The following is a 17,207-nucleotide window of genomic DNA, read 5'->3' on the forward strand; positions in this document are numbered from 1 at the left end:
TACTGGCTGTAGGAGGGATAACCATTCCGTCACTCTATTTTTGAATAACTATTCTGTTAATTGTTAAATTTATTTCTTTTCTTGGTTCTAAATTTGTGGACTGAATAATTGATTATATTTGCAGTATACATTTTAGTGTATATATAGGATAATTTTCCTTTCTGTATTTTCTGATCTCTTTCAAGACAGTAAATGCTTGATAAATTGTAAAAGGATAATAAATAAAAAAATTAAAGAAATAAAAATTTGGTCCGCAACTTAGCATGTGTTTTAGATTTCAGCCTCTTATGTGATTGAGTTTGACACCCCTGGCCTAGATTCTCAAAAACCGCGTTAAAAAGCGATGGGCTGCTATCGCGGCTGTTCTGATAGCGAATTATAAAAAAGCTAGTCATTCTCCCAAAAATGCTCATGTAAATGAGGTTGGTGGAAAGACGCAAAGACTCGCTAAAGCAAATAAAGCTAAATTTGCATGTGCCCATCACTGGCGATAGCGATGGGCACATACACAGAATAAATAAATGCAAAAAGAAAAAACAAACAAAACAACAGCGGGAGAGATGTTCACTCTCTCCTGCTGCCAACACCCCCCCCCCCCAGCAGCAGGAGAGATGCCCACTCTCTCCCACTGCCAAGTGAACTCCCCCCCAGCAGAAGGAGAGATGCCCATTCTCTTCTGCTGTCACACAACACCCCACACACCTCTGACCCCTCTCCACATACCTTGAATTAGATGACTGGGCGGATGCCTACTCCCTCCAACCAGCTGGCCCACCTCTTCAAAATAGGCCTTCCCCTCCCCAGTGCATCCTGGGATACACCAGAGAGGGGCCTGAGTCTCTGATTGACCCAGGTTAAGGCCCCTCCCATGGGGTGTCCAGGCCCGTCAGAGCCTTAGGCCCCTTCCCAGTGCATCCGAGAAGGGGCCTGAGGCTCTGATTGGCTGGACGCGTAAGGCCCCTCCTATGGGGCTTCTGGGCAAATCAGAACCTTAGACCCCTTTCCAGTCCATCCAGGGAGGGGCTTAAACAATCTGGGCCAGAGCCTCAGGCCCTTCCGCAGTGTATCCTAGGATGCACCAGGGAGGGGAAGGCCCATTTTGAAGAGGCAGGCCAGCTGACCGCAGGGAGTAGGCATCCATTCGGTCAGCACGGGGAAGAGGGGTTGGAGGCGGGGGGGGGTTGTGTGGCAGCGGGAGAGAGTGGGCCTAAATCTAAGGCCTAAATCTATTATACAAAGTGCAGCTGATGTGCAGATCAGTTTCTACTAAAATACATCTTTTTCAGCACTTTAACTTATCTTTTCCTAGACCAAGAAATGTGAAATACAGGAAAGTTTTTCAGTCTTCTTTTTCCTATATGGCATCTACTTGATATTGGAAGGCGATTAAAACTGATTTATTTAAGAACTATAGGCCCAGATTCACAAAATTTTAACGAGGTCACAAAACGGGTTTCTGACTGTTTAGCCTGCACGCATTTTAGCGGTGGATTATCAAAACGGCTTATCTCTGTCTTTAGCGATCTTTCTAGCAATCTTTGACACTGCCATGCAAATGGGCTCTTCAACATTAAAATGAGCACTCCAATGGATTCCTTAAAATCACTGAGCCATTTTCTAAGAGCGGTATCGGCTTTTGGCGACAAAAATCAGCGACTGGTCCAGGGGTGTTAGTATAGTGACAGCACTGTTTAAAACCTATATTCTAATCACAAAATAGAAAATAAAATTATTATTTTTTGCCTTTTGTTGTCTCGTCATTTTATTCTTCAAATCATATTGGTTTCAGGCGCTGGCCTCTGTTTTCTTTTGTGTTCTTTTATTTCACTTGCCAGGGTCTCCTGACCATTTAACATTTCTACTTTTTCCATACTCACCATCCATCTTCTATCTCTGTGTATGTATTGTTCCACATGTCCAACTCCCTTCTATGTCTCATATACATCCCTTTCTAGTATTCCCCCCTCCCTCTTCCTTCATCATCTCACCATTCTATGATCCCCTTGCCCTGTGTACAGAGAGATCCAAGGTTCTTCTCTTCCACTCCCTCATCTGCCACATCCATCATTTCTCCCTCTCTCATCCCCAGATCATGTGCAACATTTTTCACCATTGCCCACCAGCCCTATGCCCAAAATTTATCCTTCTATCATCCCTCTCAAAGCACCATTTCACACCTCTCCCTCATTACTATGTCCAACATTCCTCCCCCCTTGCATCCCCTTTAATCTGTCCCTCTGTTCCCTCTCCACCACCATATCCAACATGTCTCCCTCTCATCCTTCTCTTCCCCATGTATCTCTGCCTCACTCTTCTCTCTCTCCATGCCCAACAATTTTCCTCTTTCTTTCTTTCTTTCTTTCCCCATATGCACCATCTCTTTCCCTCTCACTTACACACTCCTGCCCAACAATTCTCCCTTTCTATTCCCTTCCTTGTGTCCCACGTTCATGCCCCCTCCATTCCTTCTGTATTCCAAGTTCATTTCCTCCTCCCCGCCTTCTAGCATTTGTCCCAAATTTGTGTCCCTCCTATGTCCCAATGCACTCCTCCCCCCCCCTTTCTCCCTTTGTCCCATGTTATCCCCTCTCTCCATTACTTGTTCCCTTCAGGCTCATCCAGCTGGGGAAGCCCCCCCCCCTCCGCTGAAGCTGACCCGGAAGGCTTCCCTCCAATGTCAGAGCTGATGTTGGAAGGAAGCCTTCTGGGTCAGCCGGGGCTTCTGCATTCTGCACCCTGCACGTGGCTGACCTTGAAGCCATCTGGCTTCCGAGTCAGCCACGTGCAGCATGCAAGAGCCGCTGCATATATCCCTGCAAATAAGTGCTGCTGAAGGCAGGAAAGAGCAGCCCACCTGGAAGGAGGACTGTTGAGGTACCTGGGATACCTGGCTGACCCAAAAGGCTCTGACATTGGAGGGAAGCCTTCTGGGTTGGTTTTGATGGAGGGAAGCCTGTTTATAAATGGAATCCTGGGCGGTGGCGGCAAACGCTTTGGGTGCAAGGATGGGGGATTGTTCGACCTACGATAGGGAGAGTAGCTGCTAGACTTGCGATGGGAGGGAGCTGCTGCACCCACGATTGCGAGGGGGTTCTGCTGGACACATGAGATTGTGAGGGGGGCTGTGAACCTGGAGGGGTGGGAAGGGAGGCAACTTGCGGCAGATCCTTTACTGCAAGGACAATGCCATTTGCCGCTTCACAGGGCGGTGAATGGCCTTTTCCCCGTACCTGTGGCAATCAGTTGATTTTTTTCCCCTGTTCTGGCGGATTACCCTTGACTACCCACGGCTAGCCGCAGGTAACAATTACCATGTCATTCTCTCATCTTCAATACTGAACAAAATTGATCATTAGATGGAATTGCACATATTGAGAGGGGTAGATTGTACCATAAGGCCTGAGCCAAAAAGAAAAAAGCTGATTTTCGTGTAGACTCCCAGTTTGCTCAAGATAGACTAGGGAGGACAAAATTATTAATTGAGCACAGAAATCTTGTTGCAACTGCCAGATAATCTGGTTTATTGGTTTGAAAAGCTTTATGTGTCAAAATGTCAACACTTTGAACTTGATCCGATATTCAATATTCTCGGGGAGTGGTCTGCAACCTTTTTCATGTGAAGGGCCACAGTATAAATATGAAAAAGCTCTGAGGGCCATCAAGATTTCAAGCTTACTCATACTACTAATTTTGTAAACTGCCTTGACCTGTTTATTCAGACTATGTATTAAACATTAAAAATTAATACCAATATTTAGTCCATAACATTTCAAGGATATATTTTAAAAACTCACTTTATTTTAGATTATCAGCGGTAGCAAATTCTGTAATGAGACACCTAAGTAATACACTTAAGGGACTGTTCGCAGTTACTATATTAAGGGCTACTTTTACAAAGGCATGCTAGCGATTTGAGCTGTCATTAGTTCTAGTCACATAGCACGGGTTTAGCGCGCGCTAAAATCCTGCATGCACTATAAACGCTATCGCAGCTTAGTAAAAGGAGCCCTAAATGTTGATTTTACAGCACATTCACAGTTTAAAAAAGTCTGTTCACACAAATGAGTGGAGCCAAAAAATGAAGAAACTTTTCTTACACGTGCATCTAAATATGATTCCTGTTTTTGACCTGATCTATGGCCTTATGTATTTACGCACCTACTGTGCATGTGTAGTAGGTCCTATACCTGTCTTGAGGTGACCTACATACATGCCCAGCCTATAGCAATCTTTTAAAAAACATTTAGGACCCCTTTTACAAAGCCACAGTAGCAATTTTCGCATGGGAAATGAGACACAGCCCTTTCAATTCCTAAGGACTCACCACCGCAGCTTTGTAAAAAGGGTCCTTGAATGGGCAAGATTGAAATAAATATATTTACAGGATCTGAAGAACATTTCAGCCAACTGTTTGAGGGCTGCAATGGAGGACTTCAGCAGTCACAGCTGCCCTGGAGCCATGTGTTGGAGACCAAATTAGAATCCCATAATTGGAGCTTGTCATCTAGAGCAGGGATAGGCAATTCCGGTCCTTGAGAACCACAGGCAGGTCAGGTTTTCAGGATATCCACAATGAATATGTATGAGATGGCTTTGCATGCACTGCCTCCTTGAGATGCAAATCTATCTCATGCATATTTATTGTGGATATCCTGAAAACCTGACCTGCCTGTGGCTCTCGAGGATCAGAATTGCCTACCCCTGATCTAGAGGCATGGTTTGAAAACTGCTTGTGAATTTTTCTGAAAGAAAAGGGAAAATGTGTCAGTAACCCAAAGTTTTAGTGACTCACATTACAATTCTGAAAGAGAGAAAGAAAATGATCAGACCATGAGACTGGGAGGCAGGAGAAATCAGATAATTTAAATGTGAGATGACCAGATCTAAAGTATACCCTGCAGAATGTGTTGCCATAAGAGCATGCTGTGTAAGATGGAGGTCAGTCAAAAGTGACAAAAAATGGATAGCTCTAGCTTAGTTCAGAGTATCCATATGAATATTAAAGTCTCCCATAATGATCAAATTATGGAATTTAACTGGCTTCAGCTACACTCTGGTACTCCCTTTCCTCTTGTTTCGGTGGTGGAGGACTATCAAATAACAGAACATGTAGTATGGGTTTAGAGATTATTTCAATCACTAGAAGTTCTGGATAAGAAAAATCATAGGCATAAAGTTCAGTGACTGTCAGAGAGTTTACATAAATAATTGCTAGGCTACCTCCCCATTTGCTTAATCTGGAGGCAGATACGACAGGATAATTTGGGGGTAGGCATTGAATGAGATATGATTGTTCTTCTTGGTGTAACCATGTTTCCATAATGCTAGTGAGGGAAGGTGTGGCTCACCGGTAGAGCTGCTGCCTCTGCACTCAGAAGTTGTGAGATCAAATCCCAGTGCTGTTCCTTGTGACCCTGGGCAAGTCACTTAATCCTCCAGTGCCCACCACTCTGAAATCTCCCCATGTGTGTGTATGATGTCATTGCGTCGCAGCCTCGCATGCGCGGATGCCCTCCTGCTCAATGAGAGCAGGCAGCAGGGGGATGGGACTGGGGCATAACGGGCTGTGTGTAGGGGTCTGGGTTTTACTAAGGTAAAATATGGTAACCCTAATTAAGCATGTACCACAACAAAGGAAAAATAAAAACAGAAATGTATTTTTTCTTCTACTGAATAAAATACAAAGATATTTGTATTTCACATTTCTTAAAGTTAACATATTTTAACTAATAAATTCAAAAATAAAACACTTTTTTTCTCTCTTTGTTGTCCGAGCATTATATTTTTCAAAGCACGTTGGTCTCAGTTTCTCTTTTTTCCTTTCATGCCTGTCTTCCTCGCTCCTTCCAGTGGGTGCTATCCATATGTCCTTTCTCCAATTTCCTCCTATCTTCTTCCATTCTCTCAATACATCTGTCTCTGACATATTTCCTCTCTGTCTTTTCTGTTTGCCTGCTCAGATTTCACCATCTCTCTCTCTTCAGTCCTCTAGCTATATTTCATTTACCTGTGAACTTTCCATTTCCTCCTCTCATCCCCAAGTTCTTCTGTTTCACTCTTTCCCTAGCCTTCTATTTCTTTCTGTTTCATTCACTCTCCATTAATACACCTTCAACATCTATACTTATCAATCTCCTTTCACTCATCTTCTTGAGAATCCCCCTGGACTCTCCCACATAGTTCCACATACCAAATATCTCTCCTTCCTCCTCCTTCCCACAACCATGTAACCCAGCATCTCCTCTCTCATCCTTCACCTTCCTGTCCCTCACTCTCCTCAATCCCTATGATACAGCATCTCCCTGTCCCTTTTCTTTCTTCTCTCTATAACATTTTTGTAAGCAATATTGCTGAAGGGCTGTCAGGTAAGATTTGCCTCTTTGTAAATGATATCAGTGGCATAGTGAGGGTAGGAAGCGCAGGGAGGGGTAGCACCCTCCTCTCTGCCCTCACGCCACATTCGCACCCTCCCTTCCCCCTGTACCTCTTTAAATCTTCACCAGCATGAAGCCATCTCTAGCTTGTTACTCACATCAGCATTGGCTTTCCCTCTACCATCACTTCCTGGCCCCGAGACCAGGAAGTAATTTCAGAGGGGAGCCAGGCCGGCGCAAGCAGCAGGTCAAAGTTGCTCATGCTGATGAAGATTTAAAGAAGTGAGGAGTATGGAGGGCATGAGCGTGGCATGGGAGGTGGACATAAGAATATAAGAATAGCCTCACTGGGTCAGACCAAAGGTCCATCAAGCCCAGCAGTCCATTCCCACGGTGGCCAATCCAGGTCAGCAGTACCTGGCCAAAATCCAAAGAGTAGCAACATTCCATGCTACCGATGTAGGGCAAGCAGTAGCTTGCTCCATGTCTTTCTCAATAACAGACTATGGACTTTTCCTCTAGGAAATTGTCCAAATCCTTCTTAAAACCAGCTATTCTATCCACTCTTACCACAACCTCTAGCAATGCATTCCAGAGCTTCACTATTCTCCAAATGAAAAAATATTTCCTCCTATTGATTTTAAAAGTATTTCCTTATAACTTCATTGAGTCTCCCCTAGTCTTTGTAATTTTTGAGAGTGAAAAATTGATCCACTTGTTCCCGTTCTACTCCACTCAGGATTTTGTAGACTTCAATAATATCTCCCCTTAGCCATCTCTTTTCCAAACCGAAGAGCCCTGACCTTTTTAGTCTTTCCTCATATGAGAGGAGTTCCATTACCTTTATCATCTTGGTCGCTCTTCTTTGAATCTTTTCTAGTGCCGCTATATCTCTCTTGAGATAAGGAGACCAGAACTGAATGCAATACTCCAGGTGAGGTTGCACCATGGAATGAAACAGAGGCATTATAACATTCTTAGTCTTGTTAACCATACCTTTATAAATAATTCCTAGCATCTTCTTTGCTGTTTTGGAGAGGTGCCGGCACCCCTACCAAGACGGCACCTGGGGTGGTCCACCTCCCCACTTACTACGCCATTGGATGATAGCAAAATCTGCAACAGACACCCCTGATAGTGTGGATAACATGAGGAAGGACCTAGCAAAGCTTGAAGAATGGTCTGAAATTTGGCAGCTAAGATTTAATGCTAAGAAATGCAAGGTCATGGATTTGGGCTGCAAAAACCAGAGGGAATGGTACAGTTTAGGGGGTGAAGAACTTTTGTGTACGAAAGAGGGATAGGATTTGGGTGTGATAGTACCTGATGATCTTAAGGTGTCCAAACAGGTTGAAAAGGCAAAGGTGAAAGGTAGAAGGATGCTAGGGTGCATAGGGAGAGGTATGGCCAGTAGGAAAAAGGAGGTATTGATGCCTCTGTACTGTATAAGACTCTGGTGTGACCTCATTTAGAATATTGAGCACAGTTCTAGAGATAGCACCTTGAAAAATATATAAATAGAATGAAGTCAGTTCAGAGGAAGGTAACTAAAATGGTTGGTGGTCTTTACATAAGGTGTATGGGGACAGACTTAAAGATCTCAGTATGTATACTTTGGAGAACATATGATAGAGAGGTTTAAGTACCTATGTGGCACAAATGTGCACAAGGCGAATCTCTTTCATTTGAAAGGAAGTTCCAGAGTGAGTGGGCATAGGACGAAGTTAAGAGGTGATAGGCTCAGGAGTAATCTAAGGAAATACTTTTTTACAAAAAGGGTGGTAGATGCATGGAATAGTCTCCCAGCAGAGGCGGTAGAGATAAAGACTGTATCTGAATTCAAGAAAGCATGGGGCAAGCATGTGGGATCTCTTAGGGAAAGGAGGTGATAGTTGATCCAGTAGATGGGCAGACTGGATGGGCCATCATGTTAGTATGTTTCTACCCCTATGTTCCAGCATTTTCCTGTTCCATGTTTTCCCCTTCTATCCTTATAGTCCAATAACTCCATGTTCCTTCTCTCTCCCATTCCTCCTTATGGTCCAGCAGCTCCTTGCCCCCTCTTTCCCATTCCCCATAAAGTGTAACTTTAATGTTCAGTAAAGCTGTAGCTTGGAGCCCTCTCCTTATGAATCCAGTTCATAACCCTTTTCTGCTCTCAGCCCCTTGTGGCTCCAGCACCTCACCTTCCTCTGTCTTGAAACTTTCCCATGACTCCAGCACCTCCAGTTCCCCCGTGTCATACTGCTTTAGAATATCATCTGTACATTGTTTATATCTTTTTCACAACTAAAACAAAAATTAGATTACATTAGTGATTTTTATTCCGCCATTACCTTGCGGTTCAAGGCAGATTATAGAAGAGGATTTCTGGACATGTCCAGAGGTGTTACAGAGTAGAGCAGGTTGCTTCATGGATTTCTTGAATAGAGGGTTTTTATTTCTTTTCTGAAAGTTTTGTAGGCTGGGGTTGTGATTAGTAGATTGGAGAGTTGGTGGTCTAGTTTTGCTGCCTGTGTGGCTAGAAGGCCATCGTACAGATTTTCCGTTTGATGTCTCTGATTGGAGGGTATGTGAATGGTGTCTGGGTTCTCCTGTGTATGGTTGTGGTAGTTTGGATTAGGCGGTTGTTCAAGTAGGCTGGGCTGTCACCATTTATGGATTTAAATAATAGACAGTAGAATTTAAATAGTATTCTTGCTTGAATTAGGAGCCAGTGTGAGTCGAGGTATGCCTCGGTAATGTGGTTGTGTTTTCTTAGTGAATAGATTAGTCTCAGGGCTGTGTTTTGTTTCAGGGCAGGGGAGATAGAGGATGTTGCAGTAGTCGAGGAGACCTAGGACTAGGGACTGGACCATGAGCTGGAATTGTTTTCTGTCGAAGAATTTTTGAACTTGCCTTAGATTTCTCATGACCGCGAATGATTTCTGTATTGTTTTGTTGATTTGTGGTTGCATGGTGCAGTATCTGTCTATCATCATTCCCAGAAGTTTTAGAGTGGGTTGAATGGGGTATGTGATTGAGTTTATTACTAGGTTTGTTATGGTTGGGGTTTTATTTTTTCCGAGAAGTATGAATTTTGTTTTGTCTGGGTTCAATTTTAGTTTGTGGTCTTTCATCCATGTTGCCACTGTTTCTAGAGTTCTGTGTAGTGTGTCTGTCATGGTGGGCGTTGGCTGATCAAAAGGAAGGAGAATGGTGATGTCATCTGCATAGCTATAGGAGGGGGTTCAGCCTATTTTGTCTAGGTAGGTGCTGAAGGATGCAATGTAGAGATTGAAGAGTGTTGGGGATAATGGGCAATCCAAAGTGTGACTGGTGACAAACATCAGACATGGAAATCAACTGTCATCTCACTAGTAAGCAGACCAGATTTTAAATTATACCTCGGTTGTTATGCCTCCTGCAGCCTTACCCTGGTCCTAACAGGGCTATAAATTATGCTTTATGGAATTCAGTGTTGTTTTAGGACCTTACTGCCAGGACATGTGAGACAAGGATTTTGGAAAATGTAGTCTGAGAAAGTGTATAAACTGTATTTCCATTGGTCTTTATTCCCTCTCAGCTAAACTTGGACTCTTTTTGTCTGTTATCACTTCCTGGCTATCTGTGACCTCTGCCTGACAAGGTCACTCAAGGTGTTTCCTTTCCTCGGCCACCTAGAGCTAATCTCAGCTTTTATTGGCCTCTCTCTAGTGCCCCCCCTCCTCTTGTCTGGTGGGCTTCCTACAGTACCTGTGTGCCTTTGCAGTCTTGTTGTTACCCTCTGCTGGAGCTCACCTCTGACCACACATTCTGGCCACATGGTTTATGGCCGCATGGCAATTTAGGCCACCCTGATGCTTCTCTTTGTTTAGAGCAACACCATTTTCACCTCTCTTTCCAACAAACCTTTCGTAAAAATCAAACTGTTACCCGCTCTAGCTCTTGGACTTTCAGTATTTGCCTCTCCCTTTCCCCCTATTCATCTAACCTAATAAATAAATAAATAAATAAATAAATAAAGAAGCTGTACCCAGAGGGATTATTTCCATCTATCCTCTGAGAAAACTCCACAACTGTGAGTATCTATGTTATATTTACTCAATAAAGTATATCTCAGAAAAAACAGGAAAAGTATCTGCATTTGAATCTGCCTAGAGAGGTTTAACTCCACTTAAAATATGACACGTGATCTGGGATTGCATCGTATTAAAGCGGCAAATCCTTTTTTTGAAGATAATTGGGACTGGCTCTCGGTGTCTCAATACAATCGCTAGCTGGTGGCTCTGCAGCCGCAGGGGGACTACAACTACCTTCTGTCTCTGTGGACTCGGGACTTGGGTTGCCGTCCTCGGGTTGCATCCTTGTCTCCATTGGTGCAACAGATACCCAGGGTGGTGCAGAGCGCTGAGCTCCAGGAATGTCAATTTAGGGTCCTTCATCGGGGTTGTTTCTCAGAAGCAGGCCTTTCAATTCGGGTGTGCCTCTACCTCTACGTGTTTGAAATGCCACCGGGTTGATAACTCTCTGGCACATGGTCTGTGATCATGTGTGGTCATTGCTGCCTTTTGGCTAGAGGTTCGTTGTTATTTGCAGACCCTGGTGGGCTATGCCCTTCCCTCTCAGGTGGAGGGGATCCTCTTTTTGGCTATGGTTTTTTTGGGTGGGCTCTCTGCTGGGGATTCTTTACTTATTCGCAAGGGCTGTATAATGGGTAAGAAATGTATTTTAAATCATTGGCTCCAGCTCTGAGAGACTGACGTTCACAATAACTCACATGTCTCGCAGAACACTCCAGAGCTCTCCTCCCAGGCACACTTCCAGCAGCATATATACATACTTAGAGTCTCGAAAAGTCCTGTAGAGTCTGCAAGACAAAAACAACTTATACTTGCTGTGGCAGATACAGATCCTGTGAAGAGAAAACAAACTCTCAAGGTTAAATTCTTAAATATCCCTTTATTTCTGATTCTGAAGTGTGTAGAGATACTGGAGAAAAGTGGAGGGGCATAATTGAAAAAAAAAGTCTAGGTCCCCTTTTGGCCTAAGGCCCTAGGCGCCCATAGTGGGCAGCAGGGAAATGTCCATTCTTGAAAAAAAAAAATCCAAAATGTGTTGGGTTGTTTTTTTTCAAGAATTGCCTACTTTTATATTCAGGAGTTTAATCACACAGACCGTCATTACGTCTACCTTTAAGACCTATTTTTGAAAAAAAAATCACCCAAGTCCCAAACGCCCAAAACAAGACCTTTTAGGCATGGGAGGGACCAGTTTTTTGCCTAAAAGCATGATTCTCTAGAGATGCCCAATCCCTCCTGCTACGATCCCCCTTGAACCCCCCTCCCCACAAGCAACGCAGCAGTAGGGATGCTCAGTCCCTCCTGCCGTGATCCCCTGCAAATCCCCCCCCCCCCCCGCAAGTAATGATATGAAAATACAAATTAGAGGTGAATGAAGGGATCTATGAAGTCCAAAAAGCTTTTAACTCATACACGAAGACTCATACTGAATTTTGATTGAATTGATACTTTGATGATTCTGATATCTATTAATCCATTAAGATTGTGACGATTGATGATTAAAATTGGTAATGAAGGAGGATAGGTCTATTAAACCTGAAATATACTGGGGAGAGTGGCCAAGATGGCAGCACTTACTAGGCGTTTGTGAGAGCGCTCTTGCGGAGTTGCTGGTGTATTTTTTTTCCTGCATAGATATGCCACATAAACGAAAGGGTAGTGTGAAGGCTGTTTTCTCCTCGATGCCTTCGCTCCTTGCCAGTCAGCAGACGATTGAGCATTTCATTCCTGGCATCTGTTCAAGAGTATGGGAGTCGATTCCCGTGGCAAGTGAGGGTGGAGAAGGCCTAACTTAGCAGGAGCATGAGATCTAGTTGTCACCCCTGTAGTCAGTTCCACCTCCCTGTCCAACAGTCGCCACTACTGCAGAGGTGGAGAATCATGCTGCCGGACAAGCAACACGAAACTCCACAGAGGTAGATGAACTTCTGCAGATGGAAACTATTTCTGGGAATTTGAGCCCCTCCAGTGAGGTTACACTTGCAATGATTTGAAAAATGCTTCATAAATTGGATGCAGTGATATTGAAGGTGTCTAGTGAGGTACTTACTCTGGGGGGGGGGGGGGGAATTGACAAAATATCTAGAACTTTGGATCAAGCTAATACTGAGACAAAAAATTCAATTTCAAAAATACAAGCTGAAGTCCAGTGTCTTCAGGATTATAAAGTTTTGGCGATTAAAGATAATACAGTGTTGCATAGAAAAACTGCGAACATTGAAAACTTTAATTGAAGATTAAATGTACAAATTTTGAATTTCCCCATAACTTCTGGGATCTCCTCGTATGACATGTTTAAAGCATATTTGGTGGAAATATTAAAATATTTTTCTGACCTTATTCCTCCAGTCAGTAAGATGTATTATCTTCCACTATCTTCTAAACATTCCCAAGAAGTTATGGAGAAAGGAAATACTCAATTTCCTTAGATAGACTTGGAAAATTATCAGCTATTCTGGAAACTTCCATCTCAGATTCCTCAAACAGAACGACTTTGTTGGTATCTTTTGTCTTTCAGCAGGACTTGGAAGCCTTTATGAAACAATATTTTTGTTCGTCTAAATAATTATTTCATGGTAAAAGAGTCTGGGCGTACTTAGATGTTACCAAAACTAAGCAAGAAAGAAGAAAGCAGTTTCTTTCAATAAAACAAGAGACAAGGGCATTGGGGGGCTACCTTTTTATTGGATTACCATTGTAAAATATGCAGATGTGAAGTATGTGGTTTTTTTTCTCCCTGAGCAATTGAAGGCATTTCTGGAGTTAAAGAGAATCGCCTCAACATAATTGAATGAAAAGTAATATGGGACAGATTTATAGTGCTATAGCCTTTCCTTAAATGATATACTTTAGAAATTGTCTTCTCTTTATTTCCTTGCCTTACTCCCTCTTCAATAACTGTGGTCTAAGGAAGATAAAAGCTAATTTGTATGTTATCAAAATGTAAAATTAACAATTATACTTTTTATTTTCTTGTAACTCATGTTGAAATATGATAAATAAATAAATAAATCTGAAATATACTGAGATCATGGTATGCACAGGTTCATTGGATATTGTGGGCTAGGTTATGAGGTGGGATGCTGAATTAGGAATAGTTAGAAGTTTGTATGTTAGCAAGGTATATTGCTTCTGCTTACTGATACTTATGGGGAATTAAGGAGGCATCTAAAAACATATATGTTCTTGAAGTACTTAGGTAGCTGATCTGTAAAAATTATATTATGCAATAATCAGATCTTTTTAGGGCTTTTAGTATTTGGCTTTTAACTTCTTTAGTTTTATTCAATTTTGTTGTATTTTTAACTACTGTAAACTGCATAGAACTTTACGGCCTTGCGGTATATAAACTGTTATTATTATTATATTGTAATTGATCATTTTTTTAATCCACTTTGAATTATCATCTTAGAAGCAGGATATTGTCACAGCGAAACTCCAGTGAGCTCCAACCGGAGTCCAGAAATACAGAATTCTGATAGTATAAGAGCCATGCCAATCCAGGTTTCTGATAAGCCCATTCCAAAGCCCAGACAGAAACAGGACAGGGGCACACATGTAAGCAACGGTTCATAGACAACTCGGCGAAAAATTTTTTTAGGGAAAAAGTTAAGTTTACAGTAAAATGTGGAGGGTTACAACCCCCCAAAACCCCACAACGCCGGCGCGATCTCTATTAAGTAAACTGGGGGGGCTCCCCAACAAAACCCCCTGTCGGAGCCCCTAAAAACTGTAATTTTCTGCGTCGCGCGCCTCCGCGCTGCGCTCAATTGTCTGCGCACTTTTGACCTGACACCGTAAGCAACACACTTGGCAAAGAGCATGCAGCAACAAATACCTACTTAGCCTTTTCTAACCAGTTGCCAAAGAAAACAAAGTCAGTGCAGGGAGTTATTTCTAAGACGGAGAAAATAAAGCAAGAGCCAGTTAAAACTCCACAGTATGCAAGGCAGAAAACTGGGTCAGACAGCTTAACTTCTTCCCAGAATGTTCAGCCAATCAAGAAGTAATACACACCTAAAGCTAGCCTTAATTGTCCCACAGTGCAACAGCAAAGGGGGTGTGGTGGAGAACAGAGCAGAGTCAGTCAGCAGAAGCCAGACCAGGAAGGCAAGCCACACTGGTTTCGGAAACAGGGTCCAGCCAGCAAAGAAAAGCCATATAGACCTGACTTAGAGCCCAAGATAGAGTATCCTGACCCAGAGTTATAGGAGGAGGCTATGTCAGTGTGTTCTGAAGATGCTGTAACATGGAATAGAGAAGAGGGACTTTGAGGAAAGCCCTTCTGAGAATGTTTCTGAAGAAAGTATGCTGGTGGATTAAAGGGGGTTGAAATACTTGAGTGTTTAGCCATGAGAAGCACTGCCTGAAGAATGTGCATGTAGTGCAAAGACTGTGTGCTTTGAAGACCCAGAACTCATAAAGTAGCTGAAAGTTTGAGAAGATACTGCTCTGACAAATAGCAATACAATGTTAAGACTATGTTTTCAGGGATAAAAGAAAGTACTTGCTGTGGGTTAAACACTAGAAAGGACTTGTTCTATAGTAATGAAGAAATGCTTGATTTTGAAACTTTAAAATCCGGAATGGGATTGTTGGATGGGATTAGAACAGCTAATCTTTTGGGCGGTTTGATCCCAAATCACTGAGTACTGACCCAGTGCAGGCTCAGTGGTCTTCAGGCCTTTCTACAAAGGACTGGTAGAATTGACAAATGATAAAAGTTCAGGAAGAGTTTAATAGCTGTTGCGTATAGAGGTTTTACCTGGGATTGCTGAAGTTGCCCAAGACCGAAGCATGTAGAATGGGACATTAAACTGTATGAATTCCAGAAAAGCAATAGTCTAAAAGGGATACTTCACTGAAGGATTGTGTGATGTGTTTAAGCAGCATCAAAGAAAATAAGTTTTTTTGTTTGGAATTCTTTTTCCCTCTCATATCCTAGACTAATGTTTGAACTATGGCAGCAAAAGTTTGGGACCTAACTGGTGGGGGTAAAACCCCCTATCTTGGATGGCTGCATCAGAACTATTTTGAGGATACAAATGTCCCAACCCTGTCCTTTAATGTGAAAAAATAAAAAAGTTGCAGAAGTTCAAACGTAACTTTTTCAGACTGCTTATGGATCCATGACATGTAAAATCAGCCATTCTCAACATTGTGGATCGTCTCTTTTAGTCATTTTTTTCCAGAGATGGTAAAATATGCTATGGGATCTACAAATTTTATAATAGGGTGCCAATGTGAAAAGTCTGAAATGGCTTCTGTTAGGTCTATTGTTTAAAGGCAACATAGATTTATATACACTTCTCTCTCCGTATTCGCTGTGATAGGGGATTAACAGAACCGCAAATATAGAAAAACCGCGAATAACTTTTTCATATGTTATTTGCTGTTTTCTATTAAAAACCATTGTGAATATGGTGAAACCGCGAATAACATAGTGGGAGACCTGGCCTGTTCCTGAAGCAGAGGCAAAACACGGTGAAGAAAGTGCTGGGAATCAGCGATTTTCTCTATGCAAACTGATGTAATTTGAGGGGAGGAGCCAGCAAGCTAAAAACTGTGAATAATCAAAACTGCTATTGCTGAAACAGCGAATACGGAGGGAGAAGTGTATGCATTTATAAAACAAGCTCCTAAATGGCCCATAGCAGTGTACAAATGCTCTAAGACAAATTTACACCTATTCTGAGGAAGATGTAAATGTGTACATATACTCTATGAATGTGATTTTATCAAGAATTTTTCACATGTAAATGACTTTTTATGAGTATAACATTGGAACATAGTAAATAATGGCAGGTAAAGACCCAAATGGTCTATCCAGTCGGCCCAACCGTACACACTCTATAAATTAAATTGTCCTTTAGTTTTTTTAGATATTTCTGGGCCAGAAATCCAGAGCTCTGCCCAGTACTGTGCTTAGGTTCCATCTACTTGAGCCACCGCCAAAACTCACTCTAACCCATCTATACCATTCTAGCCGTCGAAGCCCTCCCCAGCCCATCTTCAACTGAATGGCCATATATAGGATAAGGACCGTGCAAATCTGCCCAGTACTGGCCTTAGTTCTTCAATATATACCCATTATTTTCTGATTAGAGATCCTCTGTATTCATCCCATGCTCTTTTGAACTCTGTCACCATTTTCCTCTCCACCACCTCCCTTGGGAGCACATTCCAAGGCATCAATCACCCTCTCTGTTAAAAAGAATTTTCTAACATTACTCTTGAGTCTACCACCCCTCAACCTCAAATTATGCCCTCTAGTGAAAAGAACGAGAGGGCACTCGTAAAGTTAGAAGGGAAAAGATTCCGTACAAACGTAAGGAAGTTCTTCTTCACCCAGAGAGTGGTAGAAATCTGGAACGCTGTTCTGGAGGTTGTTATAGGGGAAAACACCCTTCAGGGATTCAAGACAAGGTTGGATAAGTTCCTACTGGAATAGAACATACGCAAGTAAGGCTAGACTCAAATAGGGCACTGGTCTTTGACCTAAGGGCCCCTAAGTGAGCGGACTACTGGGCATGATGGCCCACTGGTCTGACCCAGCAGCGGCAATTCTTATGTTCTTTACCATTTTCCTTTCTCTGGAAAAGATTTTGTTCTATGTTAATACATGGGCTTTAATGAAATTACACCAAAATTTTGTGTGTACAAGTAGACACTGTGACAAGAAGGTAGATATGTATTTGTGACCCAATTATAGGTGATCTGGAACCAGAGTTTGAGCAGAGCATAGATGGAATCATGATATTTACACGTTGTT

General features: G+C 42.5%; 1 protein-coding gene across 3 annotated transcripts in view; it reads right to left on the reverse strand.

Annotated features, from left to right (window-relative positions):
- Positions 1-17,207, reverse strand: part of PRKG2 (protein kinase cGMP-dependent 2) — a 161,244-nt gene that overhangs the window by 20,340 nt on the left and 123,697 nt on the right. For all 3 annotated transcript variants that reach the window (XM_033940049.1, XM_033940050.1, XM_033940051.1), the window contains one exon: positions 11,134-11,223. In XM_033940049.1, the coding sequence (XP_033795940.1) occupies positions 11,134-11,223 (90 nt within the window). The remainder of the gene's footprint in view (positions 1-11,133; positions 11,224-17,207) is intronic.

Source organism: Geotrypetes seraphini, chromosome 4 (genome assembly GCF_902459505.1).
Source record: "Geotrypetes seraphini chromosome 4, aGeoSer1.1, whole genome shotgun sequence".
In the NCBI taxonomy this organism is placed as follows: domain Eukaryota; kingdom Metazoa; phylum Chordata; class Amphibia; order Gymnophiona; family Dermophiidae; genus Geotrypetes; species Geotrypetes seraphini.